This window comes from Arvicanthis niloticus, chromosome 2 (assembly GCF_011762505.2).
Source record: "Arvicanthis niloticus isolate mArvNil1 chromosome 2, mArvNil1.pat.X, whole genome shotgun sequence".
NCBI lineage: Eukaryota > Metazoa > Chordata > Mammalia > Rodentia > Muridae > Arvicanthis > Arvicanthis niloticus.
This window is the reverse complement of record NC_047659.1, coordinates 21546990-21564764: the sequence shown is the minus strand read 5'-3', so window position 1 is coordinate 21564764 and position 17775 is coordinate 21546990. Positions and strand designations below refer to the sequence as shown.

The 17775-nt window shown below is 36.7% G+C and overlaps 1 protein-coding gene and 1 long non-coding RNA gene across 2 annotated transcripts in view; one reads left to right on the top strand and one right to left on the bottom strand.

Annotated features, from left to right (window-relative positions):
* The window catches only part of Arhgap15 (Rho GTPase activating protein 15), a 585234-nt gene that overhangs the window by 455118 nt on the left and 112341 nt on the right, over window positions 1–17775 (bottom strand). The window contains exon 6 of the mRNA XM_034495451.2: window positions 8071–8160. Coding sequence (XP_034351342.1) covers window positions 8071–8160 — 90 coding nt within the window. The remainder of the gene's footprint in view (window positions 1–8070; window positions 8161–17775) is intronic.
* LOC143441297 (uncharacterized) overlaps window positions 1–17775 on the top strand; it is a 319239-nt gene that overhangs the window by 240874 nt on the left and 60590 nt on the right. The window lies entirely within an intron of this gene.

Below are 17775 nucleotides of genomic sequence, written 5' to 3'. Positions count from 1 at the left end.
TGTGTGTATTTCTGTGCTTGTGTGTGTGTCTCTGTGTATTTGTGTGTATGTGTTTCCATGTCTATGTGTTTCTGTCTGTGTAGATTTCTCTCTCTCTCTCTCTCTCTCTCTCTCTCTCTCTCTCTCTCTCTCTCTGTGTGTGTGTGTGTGAATGAGTGTGTTTCTTGCCCTCAGATACAGCTTTGTTATCTTATGTTTCTAAAGATGGACTGGCACTGGCTATCTATCTGAAGGTGATTTTGTGCCTTCCTAAGGTACTCGATTTTATTTCATTCTGCCATCCTCCTGGACAGGCTATAAACTGAGTTACCAGTTATTGGCTCCATATATTATATACCAGCTTTAGGGATTAAAGCATTTCTTTTTCTGGAATACATCTGTTTGCTATTAAAAAGGAAAGAAAACCAGACTCAGCACGAAGTAAACATGGCTACTTTGTTTTACAAACACAAAATAAGAATTCTGAAACAGATATGCAAAAGAGAGCCCTAAGTTGGAATGTTGTCATGCCAGAATCAAAGTCATATTTTCAGTATTTTATACAAGATGAAAATCGCAAGGAGAAAACATCTAGTGCTTGATAATTTTACTCCAGTCCCTTAGAATCTTCCCTGACATCCAGGATTAGTTTGCTCAGATGGTTGTGTATAGTCTGAAGACTTGGGTCTTCTTTCCTAGTACCTGGAAGCCCCACTTTGGCTATGTAGACACTACAAGGAAACTGCAGTTAGCCACAGACACCCATGGATAGCCTACAGACCAGAGTACTTCTTCTACCAATGCATGAAGAAACAAAGTTTCGTAAGAGGTAAAAGTCCCAGCACGAGGCCAAGAAATGAAGGGCAGCTTTCTGCAGGTAGCCTGAGGTCAGACTGAAACTTTGATTGTATAAATAAAAGGCTCTTATCTCCACCCCAGATCCTAGCTACTCCAGAGGCCAAAGGTACCATAGCAGTGGCTTGAGCCCTTTGGCCACATCCATCTATTCTTCTGTGAAAATGCACATGACGTCAAGTTCATTCCTTTCAGTTCAAAAGTTTGATCTAATTCATGTCATTTCAGAAACTTTACATCTTAGTTCTTTTGACTGATTTGGCTCTAAAAAAAAAATCTATCAGTATTGGTCAGTGTGATAACTACTGCCTCACAGTTTTGTTCTGTTCTGACCCTAGTGTGAACAGATAGAAGGTCAGGACACTAGCAGCGCCCTACAGTAGCCTTAGATAGTGAGTGAAAAGTGCAAAGGACGATATCCTGAGTCTAAGATTTATAATCTGAAGCCTTACAGGATCACTCAGGTGGGATAACTTTGATAATCTTTTCTCTAGCAACGTATTTGATTTTTTGTATATTAGCTCCAATTTAGGTTAAAGAACCTTTATTATTTTCCTTAAAAATCAAATCAGAAAAAAAACAAAACAAAACAAAAAACCCAGTGTTTCCTAGGATTTGCTATAAAGGGATGGGCTTAGTCTGGTCTGAAGAGATGGGTGTGGTCCTCTTATTATGGGTGTGCTTGGAGCTACCCCTATGCTTCTATTCTCCTTTTATTGATCAGAACTAATGAGATTTGGGCTTCATCAAAATTTGAATACATTCATTTTCTCTCTTGTTTTCAGGATCTCTTTTATCAGAGCCAGTGTGTGTGTGTGTATGTGCGTGCGTGTGTGTGTGTGTGTGTGTGTGTGTGTGTGTGTGTGTGTGTGTATGTGTGTGTTAAAGGCTTAATTTCAAAATTAAGTCTTTCCCAGTATACACTCGCTGATGCGTTTAGGCCAGGTTCATAACATAGTCATAGTGTTTCCTTTTAATCCAGAAAAAAAAAGTAATTCTTTGACACCTTTCTGTCAAGGGACAGAAAGTGTCCCTTGTCTCTCTTTTATTTGGGACATTGTTTCTGAACTCATCTCTACAGAAGTAAATTTCTAGGGGAATATGCTTTTGTTGGCATGCTCCCTTGCATCCACCATTCATTCACTAGTTTATACTAACTTGATGTTGCAGCAATGGAACTTTCATAAAGGACTGGATACTAAAATCTAAACAGGGCATAAGGTCACAGATGCTTCGAACAATATAGAAACATATTTTTTCCTTTGGCATACTAGATTGTCAGCAACTGAGGGTCATGCATAAAAGTGAAAGTTCTCCAAAGTCAGTCACATTTTTACCAGTATGCATCCTCTCCATTTCGATTCTACTGAAATTTACAGCTGCAGAATGAAATTTCGTGCAGAATGTTGTTAGACAATTTGGTTACTGAACAAAGAAATAATGATGACCGTCATTATTTGTATTATGGTTATTCCTTCGGATTTGTTTTAAAATATGCCAAAAGTATCTCTTCACTTTTAACACAGAGAGGAGTCAGGTAGAAGAGGGAGAATCTCCAACTCGAGTCTCTGAAAACGTCAACTGAAGACATCCAGGTCTCCAGACCCATTTGTTGCTCCCCTATGCCTCTGCAGAATGCATGCATGTCTAGTAGATAATTGAAATGCTTCAAGGCAAACCATGGAGTAAACAAAGGCTGTATTGGATGTTGGTGCTTCTCTGACTTATTTTGTTCGAGTCCATGCCTTTTATGGTACGGTGAGTAATTCTGCCAACTGAAAGCAGTCTTACTTAAAATTAATGCACTTATAAATGTGAAGAATCCCCCTTTGCATTTAGTCTAACTATACACACTGCAAGATGAGAGAGAAAATTGGTAAGCACTCAGATTTATTCTAAACTGCTCCTCGTGACACAAGAAATGTGTAAGTGCAAAAATATCAGTAGTTTTCTTTTTTGGCTTAAAGTAGCATTTTCCAGGATGTTATTAAATTATCACCACATTAATAAACTTAAGTAGTACTAAACTATGTGGGGCTAATACATGTCAGATCAGGACAAGCAATCAAATTATGCTTAGTTGTAATGCATATCCATGGAAAATATTACATGAATACATTTAATGTACAGTATAGTCAGAGGAGTTTACCCAGAGTCGAAAAAGTAACAAGTAATTAAATGCTAAACCTACTTTACTTTTCTTATAGGGAACAGGGTCCGTCTCTGCAGATGTGTTCTCATATTAAAGAAGCAATGTCAAATCCTAGACATTGGAACACAGTATTTATATTCTGAACACTGGAATGAGGTGGGCCTTTATCTCCTTATGTCATCTCTACATTCCCTGTCTTACAGACAGGCAATCGACATAATTCTACTCATTATTTATTAACTGATGAAATTATACAATTTAATACATGTAATCTGTAGAAATCCAATAAATTCAACAGCAAATTTTTATTAAAAATTGTTTATAAAATACTAAGTCTGAGGAAAATACGTCTTCAGAGAACAATATCTTAGAGGATCAGTTAATATCTTACTCCCTTCTGAGAAAAGAACTGAGGAAACAAATATTCTCTCCCAGTTCTTCATCTCAGTTACACTTTAGGAATCTTGCAACACCAAGCGTATGCAGCAGACAGAATTCCCAAATCGTTTTCTTTGTTGTTTCTTATGCTAAATGTATTCAGGTCTAGCCTCAGCCCTCAGCTGCAACAATCTGATCAGCTAGTGCATGCCCAGTCTCTTGGCTCAATAAGAACAGTAGTTGACATATTTTCTAGTCATATCTAAAATTGCTTTACAGAACAGGAAAATATTATCATGTGATGACGTAAAGACAGAAATAATTAAGGTGCTTTGTCGTCAGTTTTGGTTTTGATTTTGTTTGTTTTTTTAAGACAAGGTCTCTATATAGCTCTGGCTGTCCTTGAACTTGCTATACAGACCACTCTGGCCTCTAACTCACAAGGGTTTTGATTAAAGGTATGAGCCACCAAGCCTAGCTTCTTCTCCATTTTAACAAATGGTATTCCTGGGAGACTGGGAGTACGTTGGTGTTGTATCCTCTGTTTGACAGCATGCCATTGATTCCCTACCCTAGACTTCCAATGACTTTATTCAGAAAGCCTCAAACTCAAAGGAAGGCAGAGAACCTATGTGAGATTTTCTTTTTAATTTTGTAACAAGGACATTCTGAAAAGTTTTCCCTAATTCTGTGTTCCTGTTACTGATTTTGCAACTATCTTATCAGTTAAACTTCCTGATGCAAGGCAGTGTAAATGCATAATGTGGCCAGTGAGAAAAGAGCAGGAGTAGCTTCTGTTGTGGTTGGATGCTGCCGGAAAGTACTGCCATCCTTTAGTGGGATTTTGCTTAGTTATTATAACTATCTCTCTGTAAATGACATTTGGGATTATTTAAGATTATGTTGTAATCTTTTTAATCCTTAGTGATTTAAATTTCAGGCTAAACACCATAGAGCAAACCAGCACTTACCAGATATGTTTAAAACATGTGGTTTGAGCAAAAATCTTTTTTGTCTAGGCTCTTCCTGATGAAGACCTGGCATTGCTTTTAGTTAACTAAAAAGATGTGCCCAAAAATTCATCCCAAATTGTTCACTGAATAAATGCTTTCTCAAACTGTATCAGATGGTCTATGATATCACCCTTTCTTCAGAATTAAACAAAAACTAGAGCAATGGACCTTCATTAATCCAGTTTAGAATTTGAATGACCCTTTCATAAGTGCAAAGCTTTGTGTGTGTGTGTGTGTGTGTGTGTGTGTGTGTGTGTGTGTGTCTGTGTGTCTATGTTTCTCTGTGTGAATGCTCACTTTATTTCCTAAAATTAAGTAACTCAATATAACTGTACACCTATTTATAGATATACTTACACACATTTTGACACCTGTGATTACATGTCATAGTCAATGTATTACAGAAACGAACAGAACTTTTTAAAATGTTACTTGGTTAAACAAAACCTATGAGACAAAAATCAGTACAAAGATTCTGGCTCCAATGTAGGCAAAACTTCCTGGTTTCAGAAAGTGGCTGTCATTTCAATTCACCAAGAGTTATTATATACTAAAGCTACAACATTGTCACTATGATATTAATAAATGTTACTTGAAGAAGACTGAATCACATTGAGTTTTATTTATGAAAAAAATCTTGGATTTTGTTAAATACAGAAAAGGAAGAAGTCAGATGTCTAAATAGTATAAACAGTGAATGAAAAATATTCTATTTTTCTGGATCAAAAATGTGTGTTTCCAGCCTATCTCAGGCACTCAAAATTTTTTTGTTTGTTTTCCTATTCACGTTTGACTTCTCTATAGACATCATAATTATGTGGTATATAATTGCCAATCCATCATATTTTTAAAGACAGATTTCAAATTTTAAATTATTTCTAATTTTGCTCTTCTTTGATTCATCTAGAACTAAAAATCTCAATAGTCATTTGCGATCTGTAATCTATAATTCATAGGCTGAGATTGAATATCAAGCCCAATTCAAACTTGGAATTCTAAAACTATTTTTGATGTAGTACCTCAGCTGAAGTTAGAAGGGTCTTTTTCAGTAAGGAAGAAATGTTTCATTATTCAGTAAGTAATGAAACACTTACACACACTCAGAAACCAACCCATGCCTTAATACCATGTTTTTGAGATATAATCATGTTTATTCTGATCATTTGAGACTTAGTCCAGCTAATGTATCTAATCAAATATTCATGCATGTCATCTGGACTTAGTTGTCTGGCAAATTCTTCCAAATGCCTTTTTGTTAACAGAACTGTAAAAGTAACTTATGTTATTCTGCTCAAACAGAGGATTGCTCTGGTCTACTCTGTGGGTGCATATGCTCATGACACTTCGGATGGTTTAATCAAAATGTATTAACAGAAAGTCATCCAAGAAATTTCCTTTAACTTTGTTATTCACAGTATCTTTATAATAATCTTTTATTCTATATATAAAACTGTCAAGAATTTATTCGCCTATGTTCTGCAGATCTGTCAACCATCAATTTATCTATCATACCATTTATCTGCATATGTACCAACCTACAAATAGTCTCTGTAAATATTGAAGGCTCAAGGCCCCATCAATTATCCAAATAACATTACAAACAAAAATAGATGATGAGAAATTTATAAACGGTGAAAATAGACTTCAATGTCCTTGGAGGAAACCAAATTCAGAAACATACACATAAATCAAGTGGTAATTATAAAAATTTGAGCATTAACAATATTTTCAAAAGCTGAGGATGACATTCATCATGATTTGTCCATCATAGCAACTTGACAGTAGCCCTTTTTGATCTTCCTGAACCATTTTAGAAATAAATGGAGAATGGTTCATCTCACAAATCTATGGAAGGTTCGATTGTAAAAACATCATGTTCTTTAAATTGAACTTATTCTTTTTCTTTTACAACTTTATTAATCATGGAAGCCCACAATACATGGAAGTTGACAACATCACATCCCAGCTCAGTGATTCTCAACCATCCTAATGCTGTGACCCTTTAATATAGGTCCTCATGTTGTAGTGACCCCAAATCATAAATTTATTTTCATTGCTACTTTATAACTGTAATTTCTCTCTACCATTATGAACAGCAATATAAATGTGTTTGCAGATAGAGATTTGCAGATTGGACTGCAGATCATAGGCCGAGAAGCACTGTTCTAGGTTGTCAGATACTAGGGTCCTGGCCCTTGCATTTTATTACTGGGGTTAGAATAACACCAAGAGAAGGAAACCATAGGAGGAGGATATTACTGATCCTTACCTCACTTGCAAACAAAGTTGATTTCATTATTTATTTCATGGTTTTCTAAATTCTAAATTCTCTACCATTTGGCTTGAGATCATTGCTCTCTCTCTCTCTCTATGTGTGTGCCTTCCTGCCTGTCTGCCTCCTTCCTTCCTCTTTCCTTTTTAAAATTTTATTTTTAGTTGACAGATGATAATTATATCTATCCTTTCACTTAATTTTTTGGTTAAAAACATCTCTATATTTAAGTACTATAAAACTAGAGAAGACATAAAGATAATTTATTTTAGGACATGTGTGTGTAGTTTTTCTTTTTAAATCTTAGTAGGCCCAAATTGTTTTAATATACCCAGATGAGTTCCTGAAGTAAGTAGCATATACTAGATCTATTGGAAGTGAACAGTTTTTTTCCTCTTATGAGTAGAAGTGGTAAAGGCTATTCAGCTTTGCCACTGTAAGTCCTAATACTGATTTCATCTATGTCATTTTATTACATAATAATGACATTTACCTAAAGAGTTGAACTTTTTAGAAAGTATTTAATATTAATACATATGTATTAATCAATTCCCCTCATTCCCAAATGGAATAATTCTAAAGTACAGCAAAATTATTTGATTTCAAAATGTAAATATTATATATCACCTAAAATAGAAAAGTCAGATCAAGCTTGTAACCTAAAATGACTGCTAACTAAAAATCATGTCAAATCATGATTGGATAACATCACATGTGAAATAATCAGGTTTTCAGTCTTTCCAGGATTTTGTACATTTTTTTTAAACATTCAGTGGACTATGTTTGTGACTACTGATTATCCACAGCAATTAATTTTTTTATCTAAAGGTGAAAATCTTCAATGTAAAAGTATCTGATTTGAATTTTTATTATTAATTAAATTTGTGCTTTGACAACCTCTTCCATGTATATCACGTGTTCTGATTACTCTCCCACCTCCCTTTCATAACTTTCTGCCAGCCCTGCCAAGTTTCTCTGCTCACTCCTCATCCTTCCATACAAGGGTAAACATAGCTAATGACTGGAAGGCATGGATGGCAATGAATGAGAAAAGGTTAGAAGCAGTGAATCTTAATTTGTATATGTTTGAAAGTACTGTATTCAATCGACTTAAGTAAAGCATTCTAGGTTGGTACCCCAAACAGCTATCAAATACATCGCAAAATTCAATGATGCTGCTGTCGTAAATTAATTGACACAAAACATGTATTTTGTTCTTGCTGTTGTTTAGATAGTAACCAGTCACCAGGGGAAAAGACAAAATAAAGTAACGATTCCACAAGGAAGAGAAGCCAGAGTCAGTCTTTCATAACGACCTGTGGACAAGTAAAACCTCACAGGAAGGTAATGTTGTTCTCATTACCCGAGGAGGCTCAGATTTAGAGGAAAAGGGGTAAAATGCGCACATGTTGCCTTCTTACCTGAAAGACACTCTTCCTGCTGGATTTTTCTTTGGCCCATTCTATATGTGCACCGCACAGATCCACGCTTTCTACATTGTGCCTGGTTTTCTGTTAACAGAAACAAAATAGGAATAAAGATCACACAGCACTGAAGAAGTGTATCAGAGAAAACAAACGAGCTGACTGGGGTGGAGGTTAGACATATGTATGGCATGAAGCCTCCCCTTTGTGCTTCCCAAGGGAAACCTAATCTGTGGTGCTCTTACTTGGGATTTTCTAATTTTAATACACTAAAATTAGAAGCGTAGCTTTACACATATTTCATTTGGTACAGAAAATAAGCAGAATTAATACTTATAGCAATAATTGGACAGAATGTTAAGGAAATAGAAGCTTAAACATCTCCTTTTCTGTCCTGAATAATATTGTTGGTCAGCGAAGGGCATGAAAAAAAAAAAACTTGTTAGACCTAAAAGTAAAAGAGAAACCTGAAAATTCATAACGGAATGGGAAAATGTCTAGTTTTAGTTTTGTGACTTCAGCAAAGTCATTTACAATCATTTTGAGATTAGAGCAAATGGATTCGATTTATCTGACTGTCTCCTCAAATGTTTGTATTTTTTTTGTATGTTACAAAGTTCAAAAAGTACCATTAACTCGCAACAATGAAAAATTCACACATCTATGACCTCAGCACTCACATGACAGAGGCAAGCTGATCGCTGTGAGTGGAAGGCCAGTCTGCTCTACATAGGGAGACACTGTCCTCAAAAAGAATTTAAAGAGTAAGAGAAAGAAAGAAACAAGAAAAGGAAGAAACAAGGAAAGGAAGGATGGATGGAAAGAAGGAAGGAAGGAAAGAAGGATGGAAGAAAGAAAGGAAGGAAAAAGAAGAAAGGATGAAAAAGGAAGGAAAGAAGAAAGGAAGAAAGAAAAGAAGGATGATGGAAGGAAGATCCCCATTTTAGACTTTAGGAGTATATGGGTAAATTTTATGTAATAAAGTAGATCTATTAAGTAGATTTATTAAGTAGATCATAGCGTTTGCTTCCTTCTATACAAAGTACATAAGAAATGAAAGTCATTTTGTTTCAGTAAATCCCAATAACCAGCTAATACAAGCGTTACAGTTGCCTAATAATTTCGTTTGACTCATAGTAAATAACATGAACATAAGTTTAAATTCTCACATTTTCGGGTATTAAAGAAAGGGTAAATTTGGGAAATTAACTATTTGGCAAAGAAGAACTATATAGAGATGTTTAATAACAGTTTCTGTGTGCTCTGAGCTACTCTGGGTTTCCTTACTAAGAAATTCAATAATTTCCTCACTTTTCTCCTACAGAACAACTTGAACATTTAAGATAGAAATGACATATTTTAGGCAGCTTTCAATGCCATTAACTTTTTAAGTTAAAACTTGAAATTAGAAATATAAAACTGTTAAAAGATACAGTTTGTCCATAATTGTTGTCTCATAACCAGTATGTCCTATTGCATTGGACTTTAAAAATATCCAATTGAGGAGTAATAAGATTTTGTTTTGTTTTTAATCCCTATGGTAAAATAGGAGATGTTTGTCTTTCAGCAACTAAAGACTAAAATGTGGTGTGTGTGTGTGTGTGTGTGTGTGTGTATGTGTGTGTGTGTGTGTGTGTGTGTGTTTTGGATGTGTGTGAGTATGTATGTCTATGGGTGACTATGTGAGTATGTGTGAGTGTATGTATGATTGTGTAAGTGTGTGTGTATGTATGTACAATTTTGTGAGTTGTGAGTGTGTGAGCATGAGTTTCTCTGTGTGGGAAAGTGTGTGTGTGTGAGTTTGTGTCCATGTGTGTGTTTTTGTGTGTGTGTGAAGGAGAAAAAGAGAAAGGGAGAGAGATGGAGAAAAGGAGGGAGAAAGAGAAGGAGGAAGGGTAAAAGGGAGGGAGGGAGGGAGGGAGGGAGGGAGAGAGAGAGAGAGAGAGAGAGAGAGAGAGAGAGAGAGAGAGAGAGCGCCTGGGTGTCCAGGCATAACTTTTCTGGAGGAAAAAAATTCACCTGGTTGGATAGCAGTCCACAGCATGCCTTTTACTTGTATTCAGTAGGAGCCCTGTGGGAAACCCTTTAAAATCAGCCATGCACCTTAAAATGATTGCAATCAGTGTGTTTCACAAGTTCACTCTGCACTGACATCCAGGCTATCACTATTGTGTCCCTCATGAAGAAATACCAACAACAAGAAGCTTCCTGTAGAGTTTGTTAAATTATATCATACTCAGAACCAACAATAATCATTAAGGGAATAAAACTAAAGCGCTTTACTTCCCCATGTAATGTAATGTAATGTAATGTAATGTAATGTAATGTAATGTAATGTGGAGAGAGAAGTGGTAGCAGAATTACATTGTATAAGAAGCATTTTGCACGTATCAAGGATTTTCTTGACTAGCGTCTCCCTACGGCTATATCATCAGCTAATCCTTGCAATAGTATGAGGCAGGCATCATTATTACTACTATGTTAAAGGTTATACGGTATGTCAGAATGACCTGGCCTGCAGAACTTTCCCAAGGCAAATGGCCTAAAGGTGTCTGAATTTATTTGTTTTATTTCTTGTGTTTTGACTGTTGTGCCTGAATGCACACCTATGTACCTCTTGCATTCCTGGTGCCTGTGCCAAAACAAGGCAGACAACCCTCCAGAACTGGAGTTATACACGGATCGGATCTGAACCATCTTTTGGTGGCTGATAATTGAAATCTGGTCCTTTGGAAGATCAACAAATGCACCTAACTGCTGAGCCATCTCTCCAGCCCCAAGAGTCAGAATTTAAATGCAACTAGCATCACTATCTTCTTTGTGCAATGCTGAGGATCAAACCTGGGGCCTTGCTCATACATAGACAGGTGCTCTACCACAGAGATGTATCCACAACTCTCCAAGTCTGCTCTTAACCACTATACAGTCCTTGACATTGGATTTGACATTGGAATGATACGCATGGTAGAACACTTCTAAAATGGTAGAACACTTCTAAATTTGTGGAAAACCATGGTTGTTCATTAGACTCCAGGGCAGTCATTGGTCTTGGTTTCGTCCCTTCTACTGAACTGATGCTGTTGGAGATCCATCATTCATTTATCATCTTTACAGTACCTACGTTGCCTCCCAATCTTCATACAGTGGCTTCTTGGCATCAGCTCTCTGCACTCCTGGTGACCTCTACCCTAATTCTTAAATAACTTCACTTCTGCCAGAAAGTAACCCATGTATTCTTATATACCGACTGTCTCTGTTTCCATCCCTAGAACTGAGTTTCCTCAACTTGGGGCTTGTTTGCCTTTTCCTTCACTGTCTTTTCTGATGCATGGAACAGTGCCTGGCACACACTTGCTGTTCAGTGAATACTTACTGAATTCCTGAGTGAAGAAAAATACCAACATGCAACTAACTTTTCTGCTTTGCAAAAAAGTCTTGAGCATCTTTAAATTTCTAGTTTTACATAAATGAAGATTTCTAATTTTTTTTAACAGTAACACAGTCATTTGTGATTTGGAAAAGTGATTACAATAGTTTAATGAATTCATGTGAACCAAGTATGAATTTTATGGAATCATTCTAAATCCATTCATTGTACAGCAGTGAATTCAATATGGCATTTATGTACCATCCTGAAACTCCAGGGTTACAGGAAGGATTCACTGTTCCTTTAAGAATTTCATTGCTAGGGCTGACATATGAATCACTGAATCACTAGCATACAAAAGGTGCTGGGTTCAATCCCCAGTAACACATGTGCATGCACACCCCCCCACACACACACACACACACAAGGAAGGCAGGCAGAAGCACAGATAGTGACAGAAATTTCCATATTAGGAATCCTTGAAGACTACCTGGTTATATACAGAGTTTCTATGATGTTGAAACAGAGGAACGCAATGGATAAAGAGCAGCAATGCTTCCATATTATTTACATTGTTTTGCTATGCTAATCTCAGTCATCAGCGTCATGAGCTAAATGCCATGGCCTTGGCATCTGGCTCATGATTATCCCAATCCAAATTCCTGTCACTCCAATCACTTGCCTGGGTTCACCTTCCCTGACTTTGCCCATCTTGTGTCCTATACTCCTCATGGTTCTACTTTTTCATTTTCTCTCCAATCGACGCCTTCACTGTGCTTCTCATCAACAGAACTGACTCTAAGTTCTCTATGTATCCTTCCTGTTCCTGACATTCTGATATTCCTGAAACAGTTTGTAAGAACCTTCTAGTCCTTTAAGACTCTACTGGTTTGACTTCTTTCCAAGTGCAAGCCCATGCTCTCCATTCAACAGGAACTTCAACCACCCCATCCCTGCTTCACGCTGGCCCTCTGCTCATTACCTGCCTGTCTAGTAATCTTCTGGAAGAGTAATCCTGATGTCCAGTCAGGAATGTGCATCACAGATAGTGCTTGCCCAATTTTAATGGTCTATTGGCTTAGCAATATTTTCTGTATCTAGTCGTCATTGTCTTTTCTCTTTTGTGACAAGTACTTACCTACATCACAATGTGTTTGACCTTTCCAACTCTGCTCCACGGCATGGCTTGCCCCTACTTCCTTGCAGTGCTCACAGACAGGGCTCCTAACTCCCATTCTTTTCCACGAACAAAAAACTGCTTTACACTAAGTTCTTCTGTTTTTTGTTTGTTTGTTTTTGTTTCTGTTTTTTTTTTTTTTTTTTTTTTTTTTTTTTTTTTGCAATATCTTTGTGAAGCTATTACCAGTCACTTCAACATGCTCATGAAGAAACTCATGCAGGAACTGGCCAAGTATCTCACATAAGGTCACACATGTAGCAAGTGCCTATGCTGAGCTATTAACTCATTTTTATCCAGCTTCATGCAACAAGCTCTTGGCAGCACAGTACACATCCCCACCTTCTTAGTCATTCTTCCTTCCTACTAGTCTACTGATCCAAGGTCATGTACCTAATTTAAATTTTAAGTGAATGTTAACATTTTCTTATTCCTCATGTATTCATAAAATTCTAGGTCTGGCCCTGTGAACTGTTTCTATCTGCCTAAAGCCCCATTCCTTGGTGTGAGCGTGTCCTGTATGTAAGTCAAAAGTTCCTGAAATACAGTTGCCATACAGGGCACCGACGACTCTTAACCCCTGGCCTGCTTGACCTCAGGGCAAGAGATAAATCTATCTAAGTTGCTTCCCTCCCTAAGTCCTGATATCATCTAAAGAATCCACATCCTTTTTTGTCTCTTTGCTTCTACTTCTACTCTCCCCATTCTTCTACACCTTCAGTCTTGAGAAACAATGGAGGAATGCTGTTTTAAATGATCAAATCGAAAACTTCACTCTTGGTCACTCCTAGCTCTCTTCTATTTTTTTCTAGAATCACTGGGTTCCTGTACTCATGTCTTCCCGTTTCTCATGTTCCACTCTCCTCTTGACCCACTATAGCCTGGCTTTTGTTCCCTTTTCTGATTAGTCTAAAGTATTTTTTAACAATCAAGATCAACATACATCACCAAACACCAAGAGTCTGCTCCTTGGACCCTTTTTATATATACAGTTTCTTCTGTCCTATAAACACCTGTGTCATCACTCAAAGCCAAAATGTTTAAAAGCCATGATTCCCAAACTAGCCTTGCTGTTTCCATCTTGTGTCTACAACACTTTGAACACATTTGCTTATTTATTTATTTATTTATTTATTTATTCATTTATTTATTTATTTATTTATTTATTTATTTTACCTGAATTCTTTTAGCTCTTTCTTCTGGAGACAGTCACAAAACATCTTCTATTCGTTTTCAACATGTTGGTGATTTCTCTTTAAACTTCACATCATTTCATCTCTGAGGTCTATTCTCTATAAAATTATGTCCGACACCCTCACATGTATTGACACAATTTCTAAGTTGACTGTCCTTTCAGGTCTGTTTGCTTTTTTTTTTCTATGCAGCCTATACCCATGGGAGTTTTCAAAATGAAACTTTATTTGTAGCCTTTAAACTGCTTAAATCTCATGTGTGAGCTAGATGGATATGTATAATGGAAAATATCTAGATTCTGTCAAGTACCTTAATCACTACAAATAAAGAACACATCTTAAGAAAAGTTATTTATGAAAGAATAAACAGTCAGGCCCTCAGGAGAAACTATCCTCTGGCAGAGCCAGAGAAAATAATAAAAAAGAAAGAAGAACATTCTAGCTTGCTTTCTGTTAATATGATAAAACACTGACAAAAATCAACTTGAAGTGGAAAAGGCATATTTCAGTTACAGGCTACAGTTCACTATCCAGGAAGGCCAAGGCAAGAACCTGGAGGCAAGACCTGAGACAGAGACCAGAGTGGAACACCGGCGTGCTGCTGTCAGCTTGTTCTAGTAACTTCCTTATACAGCCCAGACACACCTGTTCAGAAAGCTAGTACCCTCATGGTCTTGGCCTTCTATATCAATTTATCAATTAAGAAATTGCCCCACAGACATATTTACAGCCCAGTCTGATGGAGACAATTTCTCAATTGAACTTCCTTCTTGCTAGGTGTGTCTAGGTTTGTGTCATGTCTAAAAACACAAAACAAAACAATGGCAGAGTGATGAATTTTAAATTATCACAGAAAACTGATTATTTGAATAATATTAAAACATCAAGGACAAGGATGGGTACTAGGGAACAGAAAAGTTCTGAACATCAGAATAAGCAGCTCAGAAAAAGTAGTAGAATGTATTTGAAAAAGAATCGAGATTTCATTCAAGACGTTTGAAATTAGAGAATCCTTTAATAGAAAATGTGTTTCTGATTCTACAGGATTAAATCGCAAGCAAGAGTAGCTAATGAATCTCAAGGATGAGGGAGTACACTGTAATAAAAACAAAGTTCATAAACTGACCAAATATGGATTTAAATCTAGGGATATTGATGCTATATCTTTTGTGGTTGTGTCTTAGTTTGGGGTTCTATTGCTTTGAAGAGACACCATGACCACAACCACAGCAATTCTTGTAAAGTGAAGTATTTAATTCAGGCTGTTTTTCAGTTTCAGAGGTTTAGGACATTATGGTCGTGGTGAGGAACATGGCAGCAAGCAGACAGACATGGTGCTAGGAAGGATTCTAGAGATCTACATTTTGATCCACTGGCGGCAGCAGGAGACTGTGAACCACACTGGGTACAGCTTGAGCACAGGATACCCACAATGACACACTTTGTCTAACAAGTTCACACCAAGAAGGTCTCCTAATAGTGCTGGTCTTTATGGGACAAGCATTTAAACACATGAGCCTGTAGGGACATTCCTATATAAACTACCATAGTGGTGAACTTAGAAATGACTGATTGAGAGAGAGAGAGAGAGAGAGAGAGAGAGAGAGAGAGAGAGAGAGAGAGAGAGATCTCCATTGAAGAGTTCCTGCCTCTGGACAGGAAAGAATACAAGTTTCTTTGTTGGAGCAATGTGTGAAGTCATTAAAAATTGATCCTGGGCCTTAGCCACTTCGGATTTTTATTATTCTCTTAGTCCATCTTCATCGTTTCTCAATAATCGCTGACAGAGTATTCTCTATTTTATTTGTCTTAGATTAAGCCTTTGGGTTTAGTTTTCTATTTTATGGGCTATTGGGGGCACATAGTTTTTGGTGTGTATTAGAAAGTGTCTCAGGCCAGACAGTCTTTTGCTTTACAGTGCTTTCTATGATAGACATTGGGCACATATGTGACAAATCATTTGGCCCCTTCTCCTCTCTCTTTCAATCCTAGATGTGTTTTTAAACAAGATAAAGCTCAGAGTTTCTGAAGTAGGTTATGAGCTACCATTTTTTATTTTGGATTAATTGCTATTTTGGAATATGGACTGAGATTGTCCTTACAATTTTGAAACACAGGACACAAATTGGTTTAGAAGAATTACGTTTAACCACATAACTTGTTTTGATTCTGGAAAATCATTCATGGAGGAGGACAAAACTCACTTATCAATTCTCATCTGGGAAAAATGATTTAGGGAGGAGTACAGAGTTGATACCTGATCTCATTAATATCTAAAGTATGGCCTCTGTCAACAAAGAAGAGAAGACTTTGATTATAACATGTGGGCTTTCTGTATATGGATATAAATGATGTTAATAATAACTAAAATTGCTACACAGTGAAATTTCTCAGTATGTTATAGGACAAATCAAACGGGCTCCTCAGAAAAGTAAACCTTCATTGACAGTTGTGGTGCTAAAGCTTTCTGAAGGAAAACGTGTTTTCCTCTTTAAAAAAATAAACTTGGACTTATTTCTTAATCAAAACCTTTGTAGAATGAATCTGATAACTTCTTCATAGACTACTTGTACTTGCTGATTTTCACATTTATATTACCTGTAGAGCTAATGGGATTTCCCCAAAGTTGATTCACTTCACTTCCATTGGCAGTCACTTTAGGTGATCAACCTTACTTGAGCCATATGAAGGTACTCTCATAGGATCTTCCTAGAATTCCAGTTCTTCCCTCCACATGGTCAGAGTGTGGGTGGGTTCTTAGCTCCTTTTCTGCATCAAGTGTAATTTAAAATGCCATTCCTACAGAGATTTGAATCAAGTCTTCTGAGGAGCCATTAATAGTGGGGACAGAATCTACATGGGTCAAGCAAGTAAAGACTTGATTCATGTATTTAAACCAAGGGGAATCCGGAAACTCAGAAGAAATAGGATGGAAATGTTACTTTTTTTCCTTCCCCTATGTACTCTGCTCCTCGAGTTTCTCCCTGTGTTTGACAGAAAGGTGATCTGCCTAGCACATGTGCCCAGTGAATTCTCCTGCCTTCTTGAACTGTGCAGTGGTAGTCAGTATGGTGATGAGCCCACTGTGACATTTTCTACATTGTCTGTCTCGTTTATTTGATACTTGTTCCTCTGTGTCTTGCATGTATAATTTTTCAAATACAGCATGGTGCCTGAACATTCATTATGAAAGACACACAAACAGAGCTGTAATAACTGGCATTGCTTTTGTTGTGGCTCTATTAACACCATGTTGTAGTTGAGATAACAAAAAGCTACCCAGCAAATAAAATAAGAACCATATATCTATAGCCTAGGTCATCTAACATAAAAGTGTTATATTTATCCTATATGATATGTCACTCCTCAGCAATTTCTGGTTCATAAGTGGCTTTTCAAAGCCTACATACATTTATTGTACGGTGGGATTTTTCTCATGTACTGTAGGGAAAATGTTCATTTTATTCTAGAGGCATACAAGCTGGAAAACATGCATTATGATGACCAAAGTGATAAAATACAAAGTCAAGTTTCATAATTAAAATAGTTTTCTAAGACAGCCTAAGGTGAGGTTTATTGAGGAATGGCAAACTATTATAAATTTATAATGCTTCCTATCAATTTAATTGATTTTTGTTGTTATTAAAATTTACATAAGATACAGAATTTATTGTGGTTAATGGCCAAATCTTAAGAAAATGATGTCCAGTGAACACAGCTTCATTTACAGTGATATTGATCATTGGTTTTTTTTTCTCATAAAATTTATATTAATAGTACAATGGAACCTACTTTCCTCTTTTTTCTTTCTTTATCCCTGTCATCTCCAGATTTTCAACTGTTACCCTTTTCTAGTTATTAAATGTATGATGGTGTACTCTGAAGTTGCCTTAGTGAAGCCCAGTGGAGATAATTGTCCTGACTGCAGGAACACAATCATGAGATTCAGATACTTGACAGACACA